At 46.3% G+C, this 20,107-nt stretch overlaps 1 protein-coding gene across 1 annotated transcript; it reads left to right on the top strand.

The window, feature by feature from the left end:
• The first annotated feature begins 339 nt into the window (after positions 1–339).
• Positions 340–19,549, top strand: cenpm (centromere protein M). The gene is made up of 6 exons (XM_085969574.1): positions 340–454; positions 1,246–1,325; positions 4,281–4,379; positions 12,086–12,165; positions 15,784–15,875; positions 18,808–19,549. The coding sequence occupies exons 1-6, from the start codon at positions 398–400 to the stop codon at positions 18,946–18,948; spliced, it is 549 nt and encodes a 182-aa protein (XP_085825700.1). The 5' UTR covers positions 340–397; the 3' UTR covers positions 18,949–19,549.
• Positions 19,550–20,107: the final 558 nt, after the last annotated feature.

Below are 20,107 nucleotides of genomic sequence, written 5' to 3'. Positions count from 1 at the left end.
GTTACCTGCCCTCTGATGCAGCCTGGCAAGCCACACATTTGTTTCTCGGGGCAGCCAACAAATGCCAGCCTTGCCCACATCCTAAGAATGAATAAAAAGGACAGTTGCACTTCAAGGCTAAAGAGGATAATCTTGGGAGAAAGTATTGGGTTTGGGAAAGAAAAACTAACATCTTTGAGATACAAACATTGTGCCTGTAGTTCTCCTGGGAGGGCGCTGCTGGTTTCAAACGCTGGCGGCCCTCCGGCCTCTGGGTGTCGCTGTGACTCTCCAGCGCTCGCTAATTTTATTCATCGATTGCCAAAGGCGTCATCCGGCCCTGACGTCAGCATTAGCATATTACGCTGACGGCGCGCAGGGAGACGGTTGGCGGCGAGCGGTTCGCGCGCTGGCAGGGATGTCGGTGCTGAGAGCGCTGAGCAAACACCCGGACCTCAACACCGCCACCGCGCTGGTGCGGACCTGCCCCCCTCTCTCTCCATCCCTCCCTCCCTCTTTCCTCCCTCCCTCCCTCTCTTTCTTTCTTTCCTTCCCTCCCTCCCTCTTTCCTTCCTTCCCTCCCTCCCTCTTTCCTTCCTTTCCTCCCTCCCTCCCTCTTTCCTTCCCTCCCTCTTTCCTTCCTTCCCTCCCTCCCTCTTTCTTTCCTTCCCTCCCTCCTTCTTTCTTTCCTTCCCTCCCTCTCCCTTTCTTTCCTTCCCTCCCTCCCTCTCTCTTTCCTTCCCTCCCTCCCTCTTTCCCTCCCTCCCTCCCTCTCTTTTTCCCTCCCTCCCTCCCTCCTTCCCTCTTTCCTTCCCTCCCTCCCTCTTTCCTTCCCTCCCTCCCTCTTTCCTTCCTTCCCTCCTTTCTCCCTCCCCTGTCGCTCTCTCCTCTGTCCCTCTCTTCCCCTCTCTCCCATCTCCCTCCCCTCCCTCCCTATCACCTCGCCTCTCCCATCCTCTCTGTCCCACATCTCCACCCCGCTCTCTAACCAGTTAATGAATCTGCCTCCGGGGGTAATGGTGGACTTCAGTGCCCTCAGGTTCAGGGAAGAGCAGGATCAGGCTTGGCCATGAGTCTCCTCTTTCCCCCCTGGGTTGAATATCCTGCCAAGGCTTCGTATGAAGGATAGCCACTTGGGTGACGGTACCAAGCGTGCCCATCAAGAATTGGCGTCTTCAATCTGCGTGGTTGTATGTCACGATAGATGGTTAATGCATGTAGGATAATTCAGAATTGAAGAGATTAATATATTTCTTCACTTTGCAGTTAGTTGGGGCGGACAGTCTTCATCTGGATCAACTTGCGGCGGCGATTCTGAAGGAGAACAAGTCCTTTGAAGTGAATATGTAAGTTCTGCTGACGATCACAAAGGGGCACCAAAATCATTTAAACATGCTCCTGACTTACACTGTAGCAGTCATTGGCTGAACCAAAGAGCTGGCACAGGCATGATGGGCCGAATGCCCTGTGCTGTATCATTCTATGACCACAGATGGATAGGGCCTGTTTCAAAATGGGGAAATTGCTATTACAGGAACAGAAGGAGCCCAGTCAGCCCCTTGTGCCTGTTCCGTCATTCAGTTAGTTTGTGGCTGACCCGTGCTTCAATTCCATTTAAAGAAAGAAAGACTTGCATTTATCTAGCGCCTTTCATGACCACCGGACATCCCAAAACACTTTACAGCCAATGAAGTACTTTGTTGAAGTGTAGTCACTGTTGTAGGAAACGCAGCAGCCAATTTGAGCACAGCAAGCTCCCATAAACAGCAATGTGATAATGACCAGATAGTTTGTTTCAGTGATATTGATTGGCCAGGACACCGGGGAGAACTCCCCAGCTCTTCTTTGAAATAGTGGCTGTGGGATCTTTTACGTCCACCTGAGAGGGCAGACGGGGCCTCAGTTTAACGTCTCATCCGAAAGACGGCACCTCCGACAGTGCAGCACTCCCTCAGTACTGCACTGGAGTGTCAGCCTAGATTTGTGCTCAAGTCCCTGGAGTGGGACTTGAACCCATGACCTTCTGACTGAGGCGAGGGTGCTCCCAACTGAGCCACTGGCTGACGCTAACTAACAATTTACCTGCCTTTGCCCCATGTCCCTTGATACCCTTATCCAACAAAAATCTATTGATCTCAGTCTTGAAAATTCCAATAGACCCAGCCGCCACAACCTTTTGCGGGGGAGAGTTCCAGGTTTCCACTACCCTTTATGTGCAAAAGTGCTTCCTGATTTTCAATCCTAAATAGTCTCGCTCTTATTTTAAGATTGTGTGCACTTCTGGATTCCTTCACCAGAGAAATAGTTCCTCTGTGTCGATCCCTTTAACATTTTAAACACCTCGATTAGATCACCCCCCTCAACCATCTAAACCCAAGATAACACAAGCCAAGTTTAAGCAACCTTCCCTCATAAATGAATCCATTGAGCCCTCGTCACATTCTGGTGAATCTGCGCTGTACTCCCTCCAAGGCCGATATATCTTTCCTGAGGGCTGAATGCGGTGCTCCCGATGCAGTCTGACCAACGCTCTCTACAACTGAAGCCTCACTTCCTCACTTTAGAATTCCAATCCCTTTGAGATAAAGCCCAGCATCCCATTCGCCTTTTCGATTAGCATGTGCACTATCTTTTAGTGATTTGTGTGCTTGAGAGACTCAAATCCCTTTGCTTTTGCACAGTTTCGCACCATTAAGAATATATTCTGATTTGTCTTCCTCAGATCCGAGGCGGGTGACCACACATTTCTCCACAGTGATCTCCATCTGCCAGTGTTTCGCCCGCTCACTTAGTCTGTCAAGTCCCTTTGTAAATTCCTGTTACCAGACACGCCACTGACTGTGCCTCCTTACTGAGTGCCATTTGCAAACTTGAATATGCAGCTCTCACTCTCGCTTCACCCAAGTCATTAATGCATATGGTGAAAAGCTGAGGCTGCAGAACAGAGCCCCGGGGAACGCCGCTTGTCACTTCCCGTCAGTCAGAGAAGGAACCCTTTATCCCTACTCTCTGTCTCCTACCCGCAAACCAATTACTGACAGTTTGGGGATGTTTTGGAAACTTATACATCAAGTTTTTTTTTTTGAGACTGTGTGGTGCTATAATCAGCACACTGCCCTTCTGGGATTTTGGTATGAGTCGAAATCAGACTGACAGGATCCAAGTCAACTTTGTCATTGCTGTAAAAGGTCTTTAATGCCGCTGTAAGTATTAACAACCTCTTTCCATCGAAGGCATCAAAACCCACCTGGGCCCGGCTTTTCATTTGCTGTCTGATGGAAACCGCAATAGTGATGTTTAGGCACAGACATGGTGATTACTCAGCCCAGGGGCAAAGGCCAGGAATATACTTTCCGTGTTGCTGGACTGAGCTTGGACTGGCAGTCGCAAGTGTGACTTTACAGTAACTGCACCTGTGCAGTTTGCCCTATCTAATCTGCTTGGAATATAAATAGGGCACATTTCGCACAACCGAAATTGGTATATCTTACTGAAGCAACTCTAGTTTCAGTAATATGAGGTATAACGGGGAAGAGGAAAATGTGGCGGGTGATTATCACAAAAAAGGTTTTTAAACTTTAACCTCTCTTTTCCCCCCCCCCCCCCCCCCCGGGTGACTGGTACAAGAAAAATCCGCATTCTGTAGAATAAACATCAAAGAGAATTCAGGTCCTAAAGGCTATCCGAGGCACAGAGTTCATGTCTGGCTGTTGTCGGGTGAACAAGTGTACTGTGCAGGTTTGCACAGTGGCAGATTATCATGAGCTGGCTTAGAGTGGCACAAAAAAGCAAACAAACGACTGCTTTAAAGTAAGTGCAGCTAGTTTCGTGCGAGAGCTCGCTGGGTAAATCTCTCTGCAGTGGGAGTTACCCTTTGTATTCGATGTGCCAGATAAATAGGGAAGTAGTTTTTCTGCCCAGTTCCAGGCCATGCACTTCTGTAAGCTCGCATCACTTTTTCAGTCCTTTGCGAGTGCGGCTCTAAGCCAGCCACAAGGAGTCACGTTACACAAAATACGAGGGCAACTCGTCCTCTCCCTCATTTTAACATTGTGGGATGTCAACAGTAGAAAAAACTCACTGACGTTGTGCAACTGGCCCTATCAAACTTAACCAAAGATCAGCTAATTAACAAAAAACACACAACCCCCCCCCCCCCCCCCCAACCTAAGGCTTTGACTAAAAATTAATATTCATGTGTCTATTCACTGAAGAAATGACAACTGACGCGTCGTCACCTTCAGGTATTAGATGATTTGCAGTCGAGGTCCCAGTATAACACGCCAGCTCTTTTCTTTCAGTCATTTGGCGAAGCGACTGCCGTTACCTGTGGAGAATGAGCACACCAGGCCGAGGATCGACCTCATTGTCTTCCTCATGGATCTGCGGAGTCAGCACAGGTGAGCTGAAGTTGCCTTTAAAGCTGCGTCGCCTGTAGCAACTTTAATCCATTTTACTGTGTAAAAAAAATAATAATCTGGCAGTGGTATATTGCCCCACGATGCTGGGTGAGCAGCACTCGTGGAAACGGGCTACCTGCGAGGGTGGCTCTTCTGATTTTTTTCTTTGGCAGTGTGCTCACCATTCTTACTGAGCCAGTTGATCAGAGGTCTGAGTGTCCCACTGCCTCAACAGCCATAAAAATCAGATCGCTCATGGCCCCGACTTCATTTTATGCCAGTAGTGTGTTGTTAACATGGGACGACGGACCTCTTTGACTCGATCATCTTACTGTAACACATCTGAGATTTAACAGACTATTTTTTGAAAAGTACAGGAAACTTTTTTTTACCCGGCACCAATGGGACCGGCGCGGTGACGGTTTATCAAAAAGTCCGGATTACAGAGCGGTATAGTAAAAGGTACGAGAGCTTCGTACACAGCAACAAATCCAGGCTTCCCTGTTGCTTAGCAACAGGTGCAGGAACTCTGGCCACAAGATCCAAGCATCTCTGTTGCTTAGCAACAGGTGCAGGAACCCGGCCACAGATCCAGGAACGGCCACTAATATGAAGTAAAACTTAGCTGAACCTACTCCTGAATATTGCCGGTTAACAGAGATTTCCGGTTATTTAGGTGCCGGCAAATCGAGAGTTTCCTGTATTATATTTGAAATATTAAACAGGCAAAGTTGAAGGCACTTTATCTAAATGCACGCAGCATTCGCAACAAGGTGGATGAATTCATGGCACAAATAGAAGTCAATGGGTATGATGTAATTGCCATTACAGAGACATGGTTGCAGGGTAACCAAAGCTGGGAACTGAATGTTCCAGGGTACTCAACATTTAGGAAGGACAAAGGAAAAGGAGGTGGCGTAGCGCTGTTAATAAGGGATGAGATCGGCACGATAGAGATAAAAGATCTTGGCTTGGCAGATCGTGATGTAGAACTGGAATCAGTTTGGGTGGAGCTAAGAAACAGCAAAGGGCGGAAAACATTGGTGGGAGTTGTGTATAGGCCACCAAACAGTAGTGGTCATGTAGGGCACAGTATCAATAAATTAGAAGTGCATGTAACAAGGGCAATACAGTAATCATGGGGGGACTTTAATCTACATATTGACTGGGGAAATCAAATTACCACTAATGGTGTGGAGGACGAATTCTTGGGATGCATGCGAGATGGTATGTGGAGGAACCAACCAGGGAACAGGCTATTCTGGATCTGGTACTGTGTAATGAGAAAGGGCTAATCAATAATCTTGTGGTAAAGGGGCCTTTAGGGACAAGTGATCATAATATGATTGAATTTTACATTAAGTTTGAGAATGATGTAGTCCAATCTGAAACTAAGGTGATAGCAAAATACTGCAGATGCTGGAAATCCGAAATAACAACAGAAATTGCTGGAAAAACTCAGCAGGTCAGGCAACATCTGTGGAGAGAAATTTGAGTTGACGTTTCGGGTCGAAACCCTTCTTCAAAACTGGAAAGAAAAGAAAATAGATTGAAGGCAGGGCTGCGATCGAACAAAAGAAGTAAAAGAGACAATAAAAGGTATTCGAAACCAGACGAGATGGTAATAGGCCTGTGGAGACAAAAGGCAGCTGAGATTAGGTGTGAAGTGTACTGGCAGGATAGGAGACAGCTGCCAGGTGGGAGAGAGAAACAAAAGGAAAGGGGGGGGAAAAAGGAAGACCCAAAACAAAGGGGTGGAAAAAATTATAAGTAAAAAAGTAATAGGGGCCGAGGTTATGATCTGAAATTGTTGAACTCGATATTGAGTCCGGAAGGCTGCAAAGTGCCTAATCGGAAGATGAGGTGCTGTTCCTCGAGTTTACGTTGAGCTTCCGTGGAACAATACAAGAGGCCAAGGACGGTGAGGCCGAGTGGGAATGGAGCGGTGAATTGAAATGACAGGCGACCGGAAGCTCGGGGTCACCCTTACGGACTGAACGGAGGTGTTCCGCAAAGCGGTCACCCAATCTGCATTTAGTCTCCCCAATGTAAAGGAGACCGCATCGTGAGCAGCGAATACAGTATACTAGATTGCAAGAAGTACAAGTAAATCGCTGTTTCACCTGGAAGGGGTGTTTGGGGCCCTGGACAGTGGGAAGGGAGGTATAGGGGCAGGTGTTACATCTCCTGCGCTTGCACGGGAAGGTGCCAGGCGAAGGGGAAGGGCTGTTTGGAGTGAGAGGAGTGGACTAGGGTGTCTCGGAGGGAGCGGTCCCTACGGAATGCTGAAAGGGGAGGGGAGGGGACGATGCGTTTGGTGGTGGGATCACTTTGGAGGTAGCGGAAATGGCGGAGGATGATCCGTTGAATGTAGAGGCTGGTGGGGTGAAAGGTGAGGACAAGGGGAACCCTATCGTTGTTTCTTCCCCTTCGCCTGGCACCTTCCCGTGCAAGCGCAGGAGATGTAACACCTGCCCCTATACCTCCCCCCTCCCCACTGTCCAGGGCCCCAAACACCCCTTCCAGGTGAAACAGCGATTTACTTGTACTTCTTGCAATCGAGTATACTGTATTCGCTGCTCACGATGCGGTCTCCTCTACATTGGGGAGACCAAACGCAGATTGGGTGACCGCTTTGCGGAACACCTCCGTTCAGTCCGTAAGGGTGACCCCGAGCTTCCGGTCGCCTGTCATTTTAATTCACCGCTCCATTCCCACTCGGACCTCACCGTCCTTGGCCTCTTGTATTGTTCCACGGAAGCTCAACGTAAACTCGAGGAGCAGCACCTCATCTTCCGATAAGGCACTTTGCAGCCTTCCGGACTCAATATCGAGTTCAACAATTTCAGATCATAACCTTGGCCCCTATTACTTTTTTACTTATAATTTTTTCCACCCCTTTGTTTTGGGTCTTCCTTCCCCCCCCCCTTTCCTTTTGTTTCTCTCTCCCACCTGGCAGCTGTCTCTTATTCTGCCAGTACACTTCACACCTAATCTCAGCTGTCTTTTGTCTCCACCGGCCTATTACCATCTCGTCTGGTTTCGAATACCTTTTATTGCCTCTTTTACTTCTCTTGTTCGATCGCAGCCCTGCCTTCGATCTATTTTCTTTTCTTTCCAGTTTTGAAGAAGGGTTTCGACCCGAAACGTCAACTCAAATTTCTCTCCACGGATGTTGCCTGACCTGCTGAGTTTTTCCAGCAATTTCTGTTGTTATTTCTGAAGTCTTCAATCTAAACAGAGGAAACTACAAGAGTATGAGGGGCAAGTTGGCCATGGTAGATTGGGAGACTACACTATAAGGTATGAAGGTGGACATACAATGGCTAACATTCAAGGAAATAATGCATAATTTGCAACAAACATATATTCCTCTAGGGCATTAAAAACCCAAAAGGAAAAGTGATCCAACCATGACTAACAAAATAAATTAAAGCTAGTATTAAGTCAAAGGATGAAGCTTATAAAGTTGCCAGAAAAAGCAGTCAGCCTGAGGATTGGGATCTTTTCAGAAATCAGCAAAGGGGGACCAAGAAATTGATAAAGAGAAGGGAAAATGGAATATGAGCACAAACTAGTGAAAAATATTAAAACGGATTGTAAAAGCTTCTATAGGTATGTGAAAAGGAAAAGACTGGCGAAGGTAAATGTAGGTCCTTTACAGTCAGACGGGAGAATTTATAATGGGGAATGAGGAAATGGCAGAGAAATTAAATAAATACTTTGTTTCTGTCGTCATGGAGGAAGGCACAAAAAAACTCCCAGAAATACGAGAAAACCAAGGGTGTGGTGAGAATGAGGAACTTAAAGAAATTATTATTAGTAAAAAAAAAAAGGTACTAGCAAAATTAATGGGACTAAAAGTCGATAAATCCCAAGGACCGGATGACCTACATCCTAGGGTTTTGAAAGAGATGGTCATTGGGATAGTGGACGCATCGGTTGTCATCTTCCAAAATTCTATAGATTCTGGAACGGTTCCTGCAGATTGGAGGATAGCAAATGTAACCCCGCTATTTAAGAAAGGAGGGAGAGAGAAAAGGTGGAACTACAGACCTGTTAGCCTCACATCAGTAGTTGGTAAAATGCTGGAATCTATTATAAAGGATGCAATAACTGGGCACTTAGAAACTAATAGTAAGATTGGGCAGAGTCAACATGGATTTATGAAAGGGAAATCCTGTTTAACAAACCTATTGGAGTTCTTTGAGGATGTAACTAGTGGAGTAGACAAAGGGGAACCGGTAGATGTGGTGTATCTGGATTTTCAGAAGGCCTTCGATATGGTCCCACACAAGAGGTTGGTGAACAAAATTAGGGCACATGGAATTGGGGGTAATAAACTAGCATGGATTGAGAATTGGTTAACAGACAGAAAACAAAGAGTGGGGATAAACAGGTCTTTTTTAGGATGGCAGGCTGTGACTAGTGGGGTACCGCAAGGATCGGTACTTGGGCCCCAGCTATTCACAATCTATATCAATGATTTGGATGAGGGGACTAAATGTAACATTTCCAAATTTGCTGATGGCACAAAGCTAGGTGGCAGTGTCAGTTGTGAAGAGGATGTGAAGAGGCTTCAAGGGGATCTCGACAGGCTCAGTGAGTGGGCGAGAACATGGCAAATGGAATATAATGTGGATAAATGTGAAGTTATCCACTTTGGTAGAAAAAACAGAAAGGCAGAGTATTTCCTAAATGGTGAAAGATTGGGGAATGCAGATGCTCAAAGGGACCTGGGTGTCCTTGTACATGAGTCACTGAAAGTGAATGTGCAGGTGCGGCAAGCCATTAGGAAGGCAAATGGTATGCTGGCCTTCATTACAAGAGGATTTGAGTACAGGAGTAAAGAAGTCTTACTCCAATTATATAGGGCCTTGGTGAGACCACACCTGGAGTATTGTGTACAGTTTTGGTCTCCTTACCTAAGGAAGGATATACTTGCCATAGAGGGAGTGCAACGAAGGTTCACGAGATTGATTCCTGGGATGGCGGGACTGTCGTGTGAGAAGAGATTGAGTAAACTAGGCCTGTATCTCTTGAATTCAGAAGAATGAGAGGGGATCTAATTGAAGCATACAAAATTATTACAGGGCTTGATAGGGTGGATGCTGGGAGAATGTTTCCCTTGGCTGGGGAGTCTAGAACCAGGGGCCACTGCCTCAGGATAAAGGGTCGGCCATTCAGGACTGAGAGGAGGAGAAATTTCTTCACACAGAGGGTGGTGAATCTTTGGAATTCTCTACCCCAGAGGGCGGTGGAGGCTCAGTCATTGGGTATATTCAAAACAGATAGATTTCTGACTAGTAAGGGCATCAAGGGATATGGCGATAGGGCCGGTGAATGGAGTTGAGGCAGAAGATCAGCCATGATCTCATTGAATGGGCCGAATGGCCTACTCCTATTTCTTATGTTCTTAAGTCTTAAACTTGTGTACCCTGATGCTGAAACAAAGCTTAATATTTTATAGTAATAAAGTAATTCGTCTATCAGAAGTAGCGTTAATGTTGTAATTTTAACTCGCTACTGCCAGAATAACACCCCACACACTTGTCGATAAATGTATTTTAATGTCTTCTGCTTGCACTGTTTTCCCTTCTTCCCCTATTGCTCTTATATTTTTATTTTAGCTTTACTTTCTCTTTATTTCTAAGTAATGTTTCCTGATTTAAATCTTGTATTGTTTATATATAACGAAAGAACGAACTTGCAGTTCTACAGTGGCTTTCACGACCTCAGGACGTCCCAAAGCACTTTACAGCCAATGAAGGACTTTTGAAGTGTGGCCACTGTTGTAGTGCAGGAAACGCGGCAGTGACTTTGAACAACAAGGTCCCACAAACAGCAGTGAGATAAGTAACCAGTCAGCCAGTTTGAGCTGGTGGGTGAATATTGGCCAGGACACCGAGGAGAGCGGCACTGGTCTTCGAATAGTGCTGTGCATTTTTTTACGTCTACCTGAGAGGGCAGACGGGGCCTCGGTTTAACGTCTCGCCTGAAAGGTGGCACCTCTGACAGTGCCGCACTCCCTCAGTACTGCACTGGAGTGCCAGCCTAGATTACATGCTCACGTCTCTAGTGGGACTTGAACCCACGACCTTCTGACTCGGAAGATGAAAATGCTACCATTGAGCCAAGGCTGACACTTATGCTTAATTTATCCCCTCAAGTTGTTCATATTACACAATCTTAAAGTGTTGAATTCAATGTGATATTTCTCCTTTAGTATATCAGGACCAACACACTAAATAAACTCTGATAGCACTGAATAATATAATAGCAATTCTCTATGAAAGGGTCACTCTCCCTGCTCTGTTAATCAGTGCTAAAATTATGTCTGAATATAGCTGATATGACTTAATTCAATTCATGATGGGCTATAACGTTTGCCCCTGATTATTACCCCACAAGAATTATGCAAGTGGATTATCCTGCCTTCCAGCCTATCACAGACCTTCCCTTTTGTTCTTTCCTCCCCTCCCCCCTTTCCCTGCCCCTACACTTGCTTAAAAACCTGTTACATCTCTTAATTTTTTCCAGTTCTGATGAAGGGTCATCGACCTGAAACGTTAACTCTGTATCTCTCTCCACAGATGCTGCCTGACCTGCTGAGTATTTCCAGCATTTTCTGTTTTTATTTCAGGTTCCCAGCAGCCGCAGTATTTTGCTTTAATATAAACCGGTAGCTTTAATCAAAAACAGGTGAAGATCTTGAAAGTATGGATCTGTTTTTATACAAAGGGGCATAAAACTGCGAAGAACTGTAATCATGTTTCTGTGCCATTGTGTCAGCTGTGGCTCAGTGGGCAGCACTGTCTCGCCTCTGAGTTGAAGGTTGTGGGTTGAAGTCCCACTCCAGAGACTTAAGCTCAAAAATCTAGGCTGACACTCCAGTGCAGTGCTGAGGGAGTGCGGCACTGTTGGAGGTGCAGTCTTTCAGATGAGACGTTAAACCGAGGCTCCGTCTGTCCCCCTCAGGTGGGTGTAAGAGATCCCATGGCACTATTTCGAAGAAGAGCAGGGGAGTTATCCCTGGTGTCCTGGCCAATATTTATCCCTCAATCAACATCATTAAAAAAAAAACCCAGATTATCCCGTCATTATCACATTGCTGCTTGTGGGAGCTTGCTGTGCGCAAATTGGCTGCCGCGTTTCCTACATTACAACAGTGACTACACTTCAAAAAGTACTTCATTGGCTGTAAAGCGCTTTGGGACGTCCGGTGGACATGAGAGGCGCTATAGAAATGCGAGTCTTTCTCTTATTAGCACCATTGTACTGTTTCTTTTTTTCTTGTCTTATGTGAGTGACCAATAAAGTCTGAGAAAACGGTGGTATAGTGGTTAGCACTGTTGCCTCACAGCGCCAGAGACCCGGGTTCGAATCCGGCCTCGGGCGACTGTCTGTGTGGAGTTTGCACATTCTCCCCGTGTCTGCGTGGGTTTCCTCCGGGTGCTCCGGTTTCCTCCCACAGTCCAAAGATGTGCAGGTTAGGTTGATTGGCTATGATAAATTGACCCTTAGTGTTAGGGGGATTAAATACGTGGGGTTACAGGGATAGGGTGGGATATGTGTTGGTGTAGGGGTTACAGGGATAGGGTGGGATATGTGTCGGTGCAGGCTCGATGGGCCGAAATGGCCTCTATCTGCACTGTGGGGTTTCTGTGATTCTGTGATACATTAAGCCCTATTTGTTTTAATTTCAGTGTCGAAACTGTGAGGTCATCGCTTGCCTACGTTGATGTGAATTTCTTTCTTGGGAAAGTTTGCTTTCTTGCAGTTGGGGGTAAGTTCTAAATGAAAATCCGGTGGAATCTTTGAGAGGCTCCCATCTGCTGTCACAGTCTGATGTCGCTCCTACTTTCCTGGACCGTAGTACTGTGGAACTGCTCACCTTTTCCCTTTTCTCTTGCACTCCCCAGGCTTTTAAAAGCCAAATTTGTGCTAACCTAATCCCTGGTACTTGATTCACCTTGTCTTCTCGCACTCCTTGGTGTCCTGCGTGCTGGGTCTTGGCCTCTCAAGTTGACTCCTCAGTTGCTGTTCTATTTTGACAGTTTAATCAGCTTAAATACAATTCTGAAACTCAGTAATGACCAGAAGTCAAGTCTAGATTAGTAGAACCTGCTGGGGGAGTGGGTGAACAGAAAGTAAGGAATAATGGAACCGGAGAAGATAAAGGTCAGATGCTGTAGAACGGAGGACCAGAGATCGACAGCACGGAGTACAGTACTGAGGTAAAATTGCTGCATCTGTAAAGTCCTGCTCGGTGCCGATCGAGGCGTAATCGGGGCGAAGTCCACCGTGTGAACTCCAGGTCAAGTAAACTGCTTTGAAGTGGCCAGGGCAAAGATCAGTTGAACAGCATCCACCTGAGACTTTGGTATTCCAGTTCAAATCCAGTTCAGTGGTGTTCCTCAGGGGTCGGTACTAGGACCACTGCTTTTCTTGATATATATATAAAATATAAAAACAGATAGTAAGAGTTTTTATAGTTATATAAAAAGAAAAAGGGTGGCTAAAGTAAATGTTGGTCCCTTAGAGGATGAGACCGGGAAATTAATGGTGGGAAATATGGAGATGGCAAAAACACTGAATGAATATTTTACATCAGTCTTTACAGTAGAAGACACTAAGAATATCCCAACACTGGACAAACAGGGGGCTATAGGGGGGGAGGAGCTAAACACGATCAAAATCACTAAGGAAGTGGTACTCGGTAAAATAATGGGACTCAAGGCGGATAAATCACCTGGACCTGATGGCTTACATCCTAGGGTCTTGAGGGAAGTGGCGGTAGGGATTGTGGATGCATTGGTAATAATTTTCCAAAACTCCCTGGACTCAGCAAAGGTCCTGGCAGACTGGAAAATTGCTAATGTAACACCCTTATTTAAAAAGGGCAGTAGACAGAAGGCTGGAAACTATAGACCGGTTAGCCTAACATCGGTGGTAGGTAAAATTTTGGAGTCCATTATTAAGGAGGCAGTAACAGGACATTTGGATAATCATAATTTAATAGGACAAAGTCAGCATGGTTTTATGAAGGGGAAGTCATGTTTGACAAATTTGCTGGAGTTCTTTGAGGAAGTAACATATAGGGTGGATAAAGGGGAACCAGTGGACGTAGTGAATTTAGACTTCCAAAAGGCATTTGACAAGGTGCCACACAAAAGATTATTGCTTAAGATAAAAAATCACGGGATGGGGGTAATATTCTGGCATGGATAGAGGATTGGCTATCTAACAGAAGGCAGAGAGTTGGGATAAATGGTTCATTCTCAGACTGGCAATCAGTAACTAGTGGTGTTCCGCAGGGGTCAGTGCTGGGTCCCCAACTCTTTACAATCTATATTAACGATTTGGAGGAGGGGACCGAATGTAACATATCAAAGTTTGCAGATGATACTAAGATGGGAGGGAAAGTAGTGAGTGAGGAGGACATAAAAAACCTGCAAGGGGACATAGACAGGCTAAGTAAGTGGGCAGAGATTTGGCAGATGGAATACAATACTGGAAAGTGTGAGGTTATGCACTTTGGCAGGAAAAATCGTAGAGCAAGTTATTATCTTAATGGCAAGAAACTGGAAAGTACTGAAGTACAAAGGGATCTGGGGGTCCTGGTGCACGAAACTCAAAAGGTTAGTATGCAGGTGCAGCAAGTGATTAAGAAGGCCAATGGAATGTTGGCTTTCATTGCTAGGGGGATAGAATATAAAAATAGGGAGGTATTGCTTCAGTTGTACAAGGTATTGGTGAGACCGCACCTGGAATACTGCATACAGTTTTGGTGTCCATACTTAAGAAAAGACATACTTGCTCTCGAGTCAGTACAAAGAAGGTTCACTCGGTTAATCCCGGGGATGAGGGGATGGACATATGAGGAGAGGTTGAGTAGATTGGGACTCTACTCATTGGAGTTCAGAAGAATGAGAGGCGATCTTATTGAAACATATAAGATTGTGAAGGGGTTGGATCGGGTGGATGCGGGGAGGATGTTCCCGATGATGGGTGAAACTAGAACTAGGGGGCATAGTCTTAGAATAAGGGGCCGCTCTTTCAAAACTGAGATGAGGAACTACTTCACTCAGAGGGTGGTAGGCCCATGGAATATGCTGCCCCAAAAAGCTGTAGAAGCTACATCATTACATAAATTTAAAACAGAAATAGACAGTTTCCTAGAAGTAAAGGGAATTAAGGGTTACGGGGAGCGGGCAGGAATTTGGACATGAGTCTAGGTTCGGATCGGACATGGCCCTGTGGGTAGCGGAGCGGGCCCAGGGGCTGTGTAGCCTGATCCTGCTCCTGTTTCGTGTGTCTAATTCTGTTAGATTCAGGAGATGGTTCTGTGATAGTAGATTGGCAGTTAGGATCAGATCAGCCATGATCTGATTGAATGGTGGAGCAGGCTCGAGGGGCCGATTGGCCTACTCCTGCTCCTATTTCTTATGTTCTTATATATAAATGACTTGGATGTGGGTGTACAGGACACGATATCAAAATTTGCAGATGACACAAAGCTTGGAAGTATTGTGAACAGCGAGGAGGATAGTGATAAACTTCAAGAGGACATAGCTGGTGGAATGGGCGGACACATGGTAGATGAAATTTAATGCAGAAAAGTGGTACATTTTGGTAGAAAGAATGAGGAGAGGAAATATAAACTAGAAGGTATAATCCTAAAGGGGGTGCATGAACAGAGAGACCTGGGCGTATGTGTGCACAAATCGTTGAAGGTGGCAGGGCAGGTTGAGAAAGCGATTTAAAAAGCTTATAGGATCCTGGGCTTCATGAATAAAGGCATAGAGAACAAAAGCGTGGAAATTATGATGAACCTTTATATAAAACACTGGTTCAGCCCCAACTGGAGTATTGTGTCCAATTCTGGGCACCGCACTTTAGGAAGGATGTGACGACCTAAGACAGGGTGCAGAAAAGATTTACGAGAATGATTGTAGGGATGAGGGACTTCAGTTACGTTGATAGACTGGAAAAGATTGAGAGGAGATTTGATAGAGGTGTTCAAAATCATGAGGGGTCTGGACAGAGTAGAGAGAGAGAAACTGTTCCCATTGGCGGAAGGGTCGAGAGCCAGAGGATACAGATTTAAGGCGATTGGCAAAAGAACCAAAGGTGACATGAGAAAAAACCTTTTTACTCAGCGATCTGAAATGCGCTGCTTGAAAGGGTGGTGGAGGCAGACTCAATCACGGCTTTCAAAAGGGAATTGGATAAGTACCTGAAAGAAAAACTTTGCAGGGCTACGGGGAAAGGGCAGGGGAGTGGGACTGGCTGAGGTGCTCTTGCAGGGAGCCAGCACGGGCTCGACGGGCCGAATGGCAGCCTTCCGTGCTGTGACCATTCTATGATTCTAATCTTCTTTCCATTTGCTTTCCTGGCACAGACAAGGCTGTTAAGCACCAGTCGATAGAGATGTACACTCTGAAGCAACTGGCAGATTCCTACTCAAGCCCTCTGATTCATGCCGAGCTGGAGGTAAGAATCATTCCGAGACCGTTCTTGTGTTGGTCGCGGTGTCACTGCCACATGCAGGACATTATTTCCCTGTTGGGGGGATCACCTGTCGCTGTATCTTGCTTCTCTTGATTGACTTTCATCTGTTCCCTGGGTCTGGCTGCATAGTGGGGAATGCTTTACGGAAGTGTGGTGTTCTCTTTCAGAGAGGGAAGAAGATAAACCAACTTCTCATTGCTATTCTACATGGCCAATCAGAGGTGGCAGTTGTAGGGAAGCTGTGCCTGTCAGCTGCAGTCTGTGCGAGAAAGGAAAGACCATTTTAAGAAAAGAGCTGCCATTTTCATCACTGGCAAACTGAACTCTTTCCCGATAATGTATGCTGCTTCCTGGTTTATGATGGTGCGGTCTTGCAGATCCATTCTGATGTTTTTCATGCAAAATGGTAGCAAGCTGGTTTCTTTCCAGGATTCCCCATTTGAGAGTCTCGGCTCTCCGCTGTGCTGCTGCAGGGAGAGCTCGAGCAGCGACCATTCACTGCCCGACGGGGAAAGCAGGCGATCTGTAGGAAAGTTGCCCGGAGCTGTGGTGACAATCTGGGATTGGAAGACCTTGGAACAGGTTTTGTCCTCTCCTCTGCTTAGTATAAAGGGCTGGGGGATTTTTTAATGTTGGTATTGGTGCTATGCAGAGTCACGTAAAGGAAGAAGAAATGAACGAGTTAGAATTTTCAGTTTGAGGGCCAAAAGCTTGAATCATTCAGTAAATTATATCTACTTTTTCATACTAAGGCCTGGCTCTTTCTGTCGAGGCCCGAACATTTTAATACTACTGGTTTTGCATTATAGACTGATTTGGAATTTTCTTTCAACCACTATGCAAAGATGTGAATCAGAAAATATCGTACAGCACTGAGATGCTGTTTCACAATGGGCGTGGGGGCGGGGTGAGGTGAGGTGGGGAAGAGGAAGAGTGACACCAAAGCAGCAATGGACTGGTCTCATTATTGGGTCAATATTAAACCAGGAGAAAGTGGTGCTTTTAGTATGCTCATTCCTGGGGAAGGGGATTGGCTCAGTGTCATCAGTAGCTTTCTTGCCTATATTGCTGTGAGCTACGTCTGATGTGGGATTCACTGCTCCTTACACATGTGACTATATGACTGCCAAGGCACCTTGATTGAGAAAGTATACGGCGAGTCGTTGACAGTATCCTTTGTGATAGACATTGTAGATGCTCTAACTCCTAGGGGAGAATTTTAACTTTTTGACCGGGGTGGGTGGAGGGTGGCAGTCGCAATCTTAGTTTCCCCCGCACGCTGTGGGGTTTTAACTCCACAGAGTTCGTCTGATGTCACTGAAAGATCCCTTGCCCGGAAGTCAGCCTGATTGACAGGCCTGGCTTCCAGTCGGAAAGGAAACGCTGGAGAAGAGGCCGCAGGACCGTGTAGGTCCGATCCCTGTCCACGGGGGGGGGGTTGGGTGGAGGGGTCTCTGATGGTGGGGGAGCTTAGAGAGGAAGCACTCCTCCTCCCCGGCCTACAAGGAGTGCTCCGCGGGGATATCCTCGCCTCGCTGCAGCTGCCGGGTTTCCCCGAGGCCCAGGAAACCCAGCCGGCCACAGTTAAACCTGTACAGCAGGTTAAATCCGAGGCTTCCAGCCTCATTAACATATTTAAAATGCCAACCCGTCTCCTGGGAGTGGCTTGGCTTCCCGCCCCTTGCCCCGCCTGAGTAAAAGCCGAAAGTCGGCGGTTTGGAGCCAGCTTTCCGACACGCTTCTATTTTTTGGCAATTTAACCCCCACCTGTACCCAATCCCCCCCCCCCAGAGGCTGATTTAACAGTGCAAAGTATTAGACTAGGGTTAGTGCCCAATTTCTGGCATTTTTAAAGCATTTGTGAAGAAGGAGGATTTTTGGGGTTTATTTTTTGCAACATTTAATTCCTTTTTTGCAAATACGGAGGGGCCAAGTGTTAGTTTCTTGAGGAGAGGGGTGACGACGGCAGGTTTGAAGGAGAGGGGGACAGTACCTGAGGCGAGTGAACCGTCAACAATGTCAGCTAACATGGGAGTCAGAAAGGGAAGTTGGGCGGTCAGCAGTTTGGTGGGAATAGGGTTGAGGGAGCAGGAAGTGGGACTCCTGGACAAGATGAGCGCGGAGAGATCATACGGGGTGATCGGAGAGAAACTGAACAAGTTCAGGGCTAGGGCAGGGGGGAGCCTTCGAGGTGGTTTTGGACTCGAGGGGAATCGAGGGATATGGAGATCGGGCGGGAAAGTGGAGTTGAGGTCGATGATCAGCCCTGATCTTATTGAATGGTGGAGCAGGCTCGAGGGGCCGTATGGCCGACTCCTGCACATATTTCTTATGTTTTCCCCCCCCCCCTCCTTGCTTCACAACCCTGCACCCATTGTGTTCAGTCCCAAGCTAGAATACCTGTACTGTGTACAGAACTGCATTTACTGACGCCTTGTTCCAAAGATCACTAACATCTAATAGAGGAACGAGTGCGCAGAGCTGAGCAGATTCACAATTTTTATCTTTGGGTGTGAACATATTTATACGTTTGGAATAAATATAATTTTTTAAAATCCAGCTGGTGCCCATGAGATTCTCATACCCAGCTTTGGGGCTGTTCTCGGTCATATTGGGAGGGAAAATGACTGAGTGGATCTGGCAGCAGGTTGCCTGCTCACACTCTCGATGGTTTGAAGCCAGATCAAAAGGAACAACTACTTGTCCTCCTTGGTTTGGGAATGGTACATGATACAGAGTGAAAAGGTTAAATGTTGTAAAAAGTGGGCCCAATAAAACCCATCAACCTTTGTGGGTAACTAGGCACGAAAAGGACTTCTTGTGCGGGTTGTGGAGTTTGTAATTTGATCCTTGTTTATTGCAGTATGCCAACAGGATAAAACGGGGCCGGAGTAATGAACATTTTATTATTTAGTCCACAGAGAGGAGAGCTGTGATCGCCCAGAGACTTCTCCAGATGTTGAAGGTTGCGGCAGGCCTGGTACCCGGTGTCTCTGCCCTTGCTCTCAGCTCTTTGATCAGACCCTCCTTCATGACCGAAATAGAGAGATGCTAAGCAGCATAGTGTGTTATGGGCAACTCTTCTCTTCAGCTTAGTTATGCTTACGGAGCCACCCAATTTTCTTTTTACCATATTCACGTGTGTGTGCCATTGAACTTCAGTTTATCTTTTTACTTTAATGTCCTGCCCCATAAATATACTTTGGAGCTTGAGCAGGGTGCAAGGCCTTGGGAGCGCTCACCTGCAACTTTGTCTCCCTTAACTATAATCCAGATGTTGACCGTGTCCTTTGCTGGTGTGGCTGAATTGGTGGTCTCGCCATTTAGGAAATTATTGGTCAAAACGCGTACCTTGCTGCTCCGTGATGCAGCATTTCTGGAGCAGCGCTGTGCTGTCTGTGAACAAATCTGTATTAGAGAGAGGATGGAGGAAAGAAAGAGCTTATATCCAAAATGGAGAAAGTTTGAGTGAGAAAAACGCTATTAATCGTTACAGTTCTAGCCTCATTGTGCTTAGAATCTCTTTATTCAAAAAATCATTGTAATGTAGATTCATCTGTGGGATTCTCCAAGGAGATTGTTTCTTCCAATTACTTTTGTGAAAATATTTGTATATAATGCCGAGCACAATAGAAATAAAGTGTATATAAAACATTTGTCCAGTTTGTTTCATTCAGGTTATGCCATGTGTCTCCATAGGTTTTTCTAATTCTGCTGGTTAGCGTGCAGTATTCAGAAAGGATGGCTGGAGTAGCCAGTTGCAGTGTAACCAAACAGTACAGCCTTGAACTTTGGCCTTGGCCAACATTCAAACTCTTTAATAATTAAAAACAGAAAATGCTGGAAACACTCAGCCGGTCAGGCAGCGCCTGTGGAGAGAGAATCAGAGTTAACGTTTCGGGTCGATGACCCTTCGTCAGAACTGGAAAAAGTTGGAGATGGAACAGGTTTTAAGCAGGGGCCGGGAAAGGGGGGGAGGGGACAAAAGAACAAAAGGGAAGGTCTGTGATAGGATGAGGCAGGAGCGATTAAATGCCAAGGGATGAGGGTGCGAGGCAAAAGGAGATGGTAATGGGACAAGTTAAGAAACAAGATGAGTCGTCTCCTTTGACTGCACTCACTTCCTCATTCACTTTCCTGCCCAATTTCATATCCCTTGATTCCCCTAGAGTCCAAAAATCTATCGATCTCAGCCTTGAATACACTCAATGACG

This window comes from Somniosus microcephalus, chromosome 28, assembly GCF_052327205.1.
Source record: "Somniosus microcephalus isolate GS21.2 chromosome 28, FLI_Smic_1.0, whole genome shotgun sequence".
Lineage (NCBI taxonomy): Eukaryota > Metazoa > Chordata > Chondrichthyes > Squaliformes > Somniosidae > Somniosus > Somniosus microcephalus.
The sequence above is the reverse complement of the archived record's forward strand: the minus strand, read 5'-3'. Positions and strand labels throughout refer to the sequence as shown.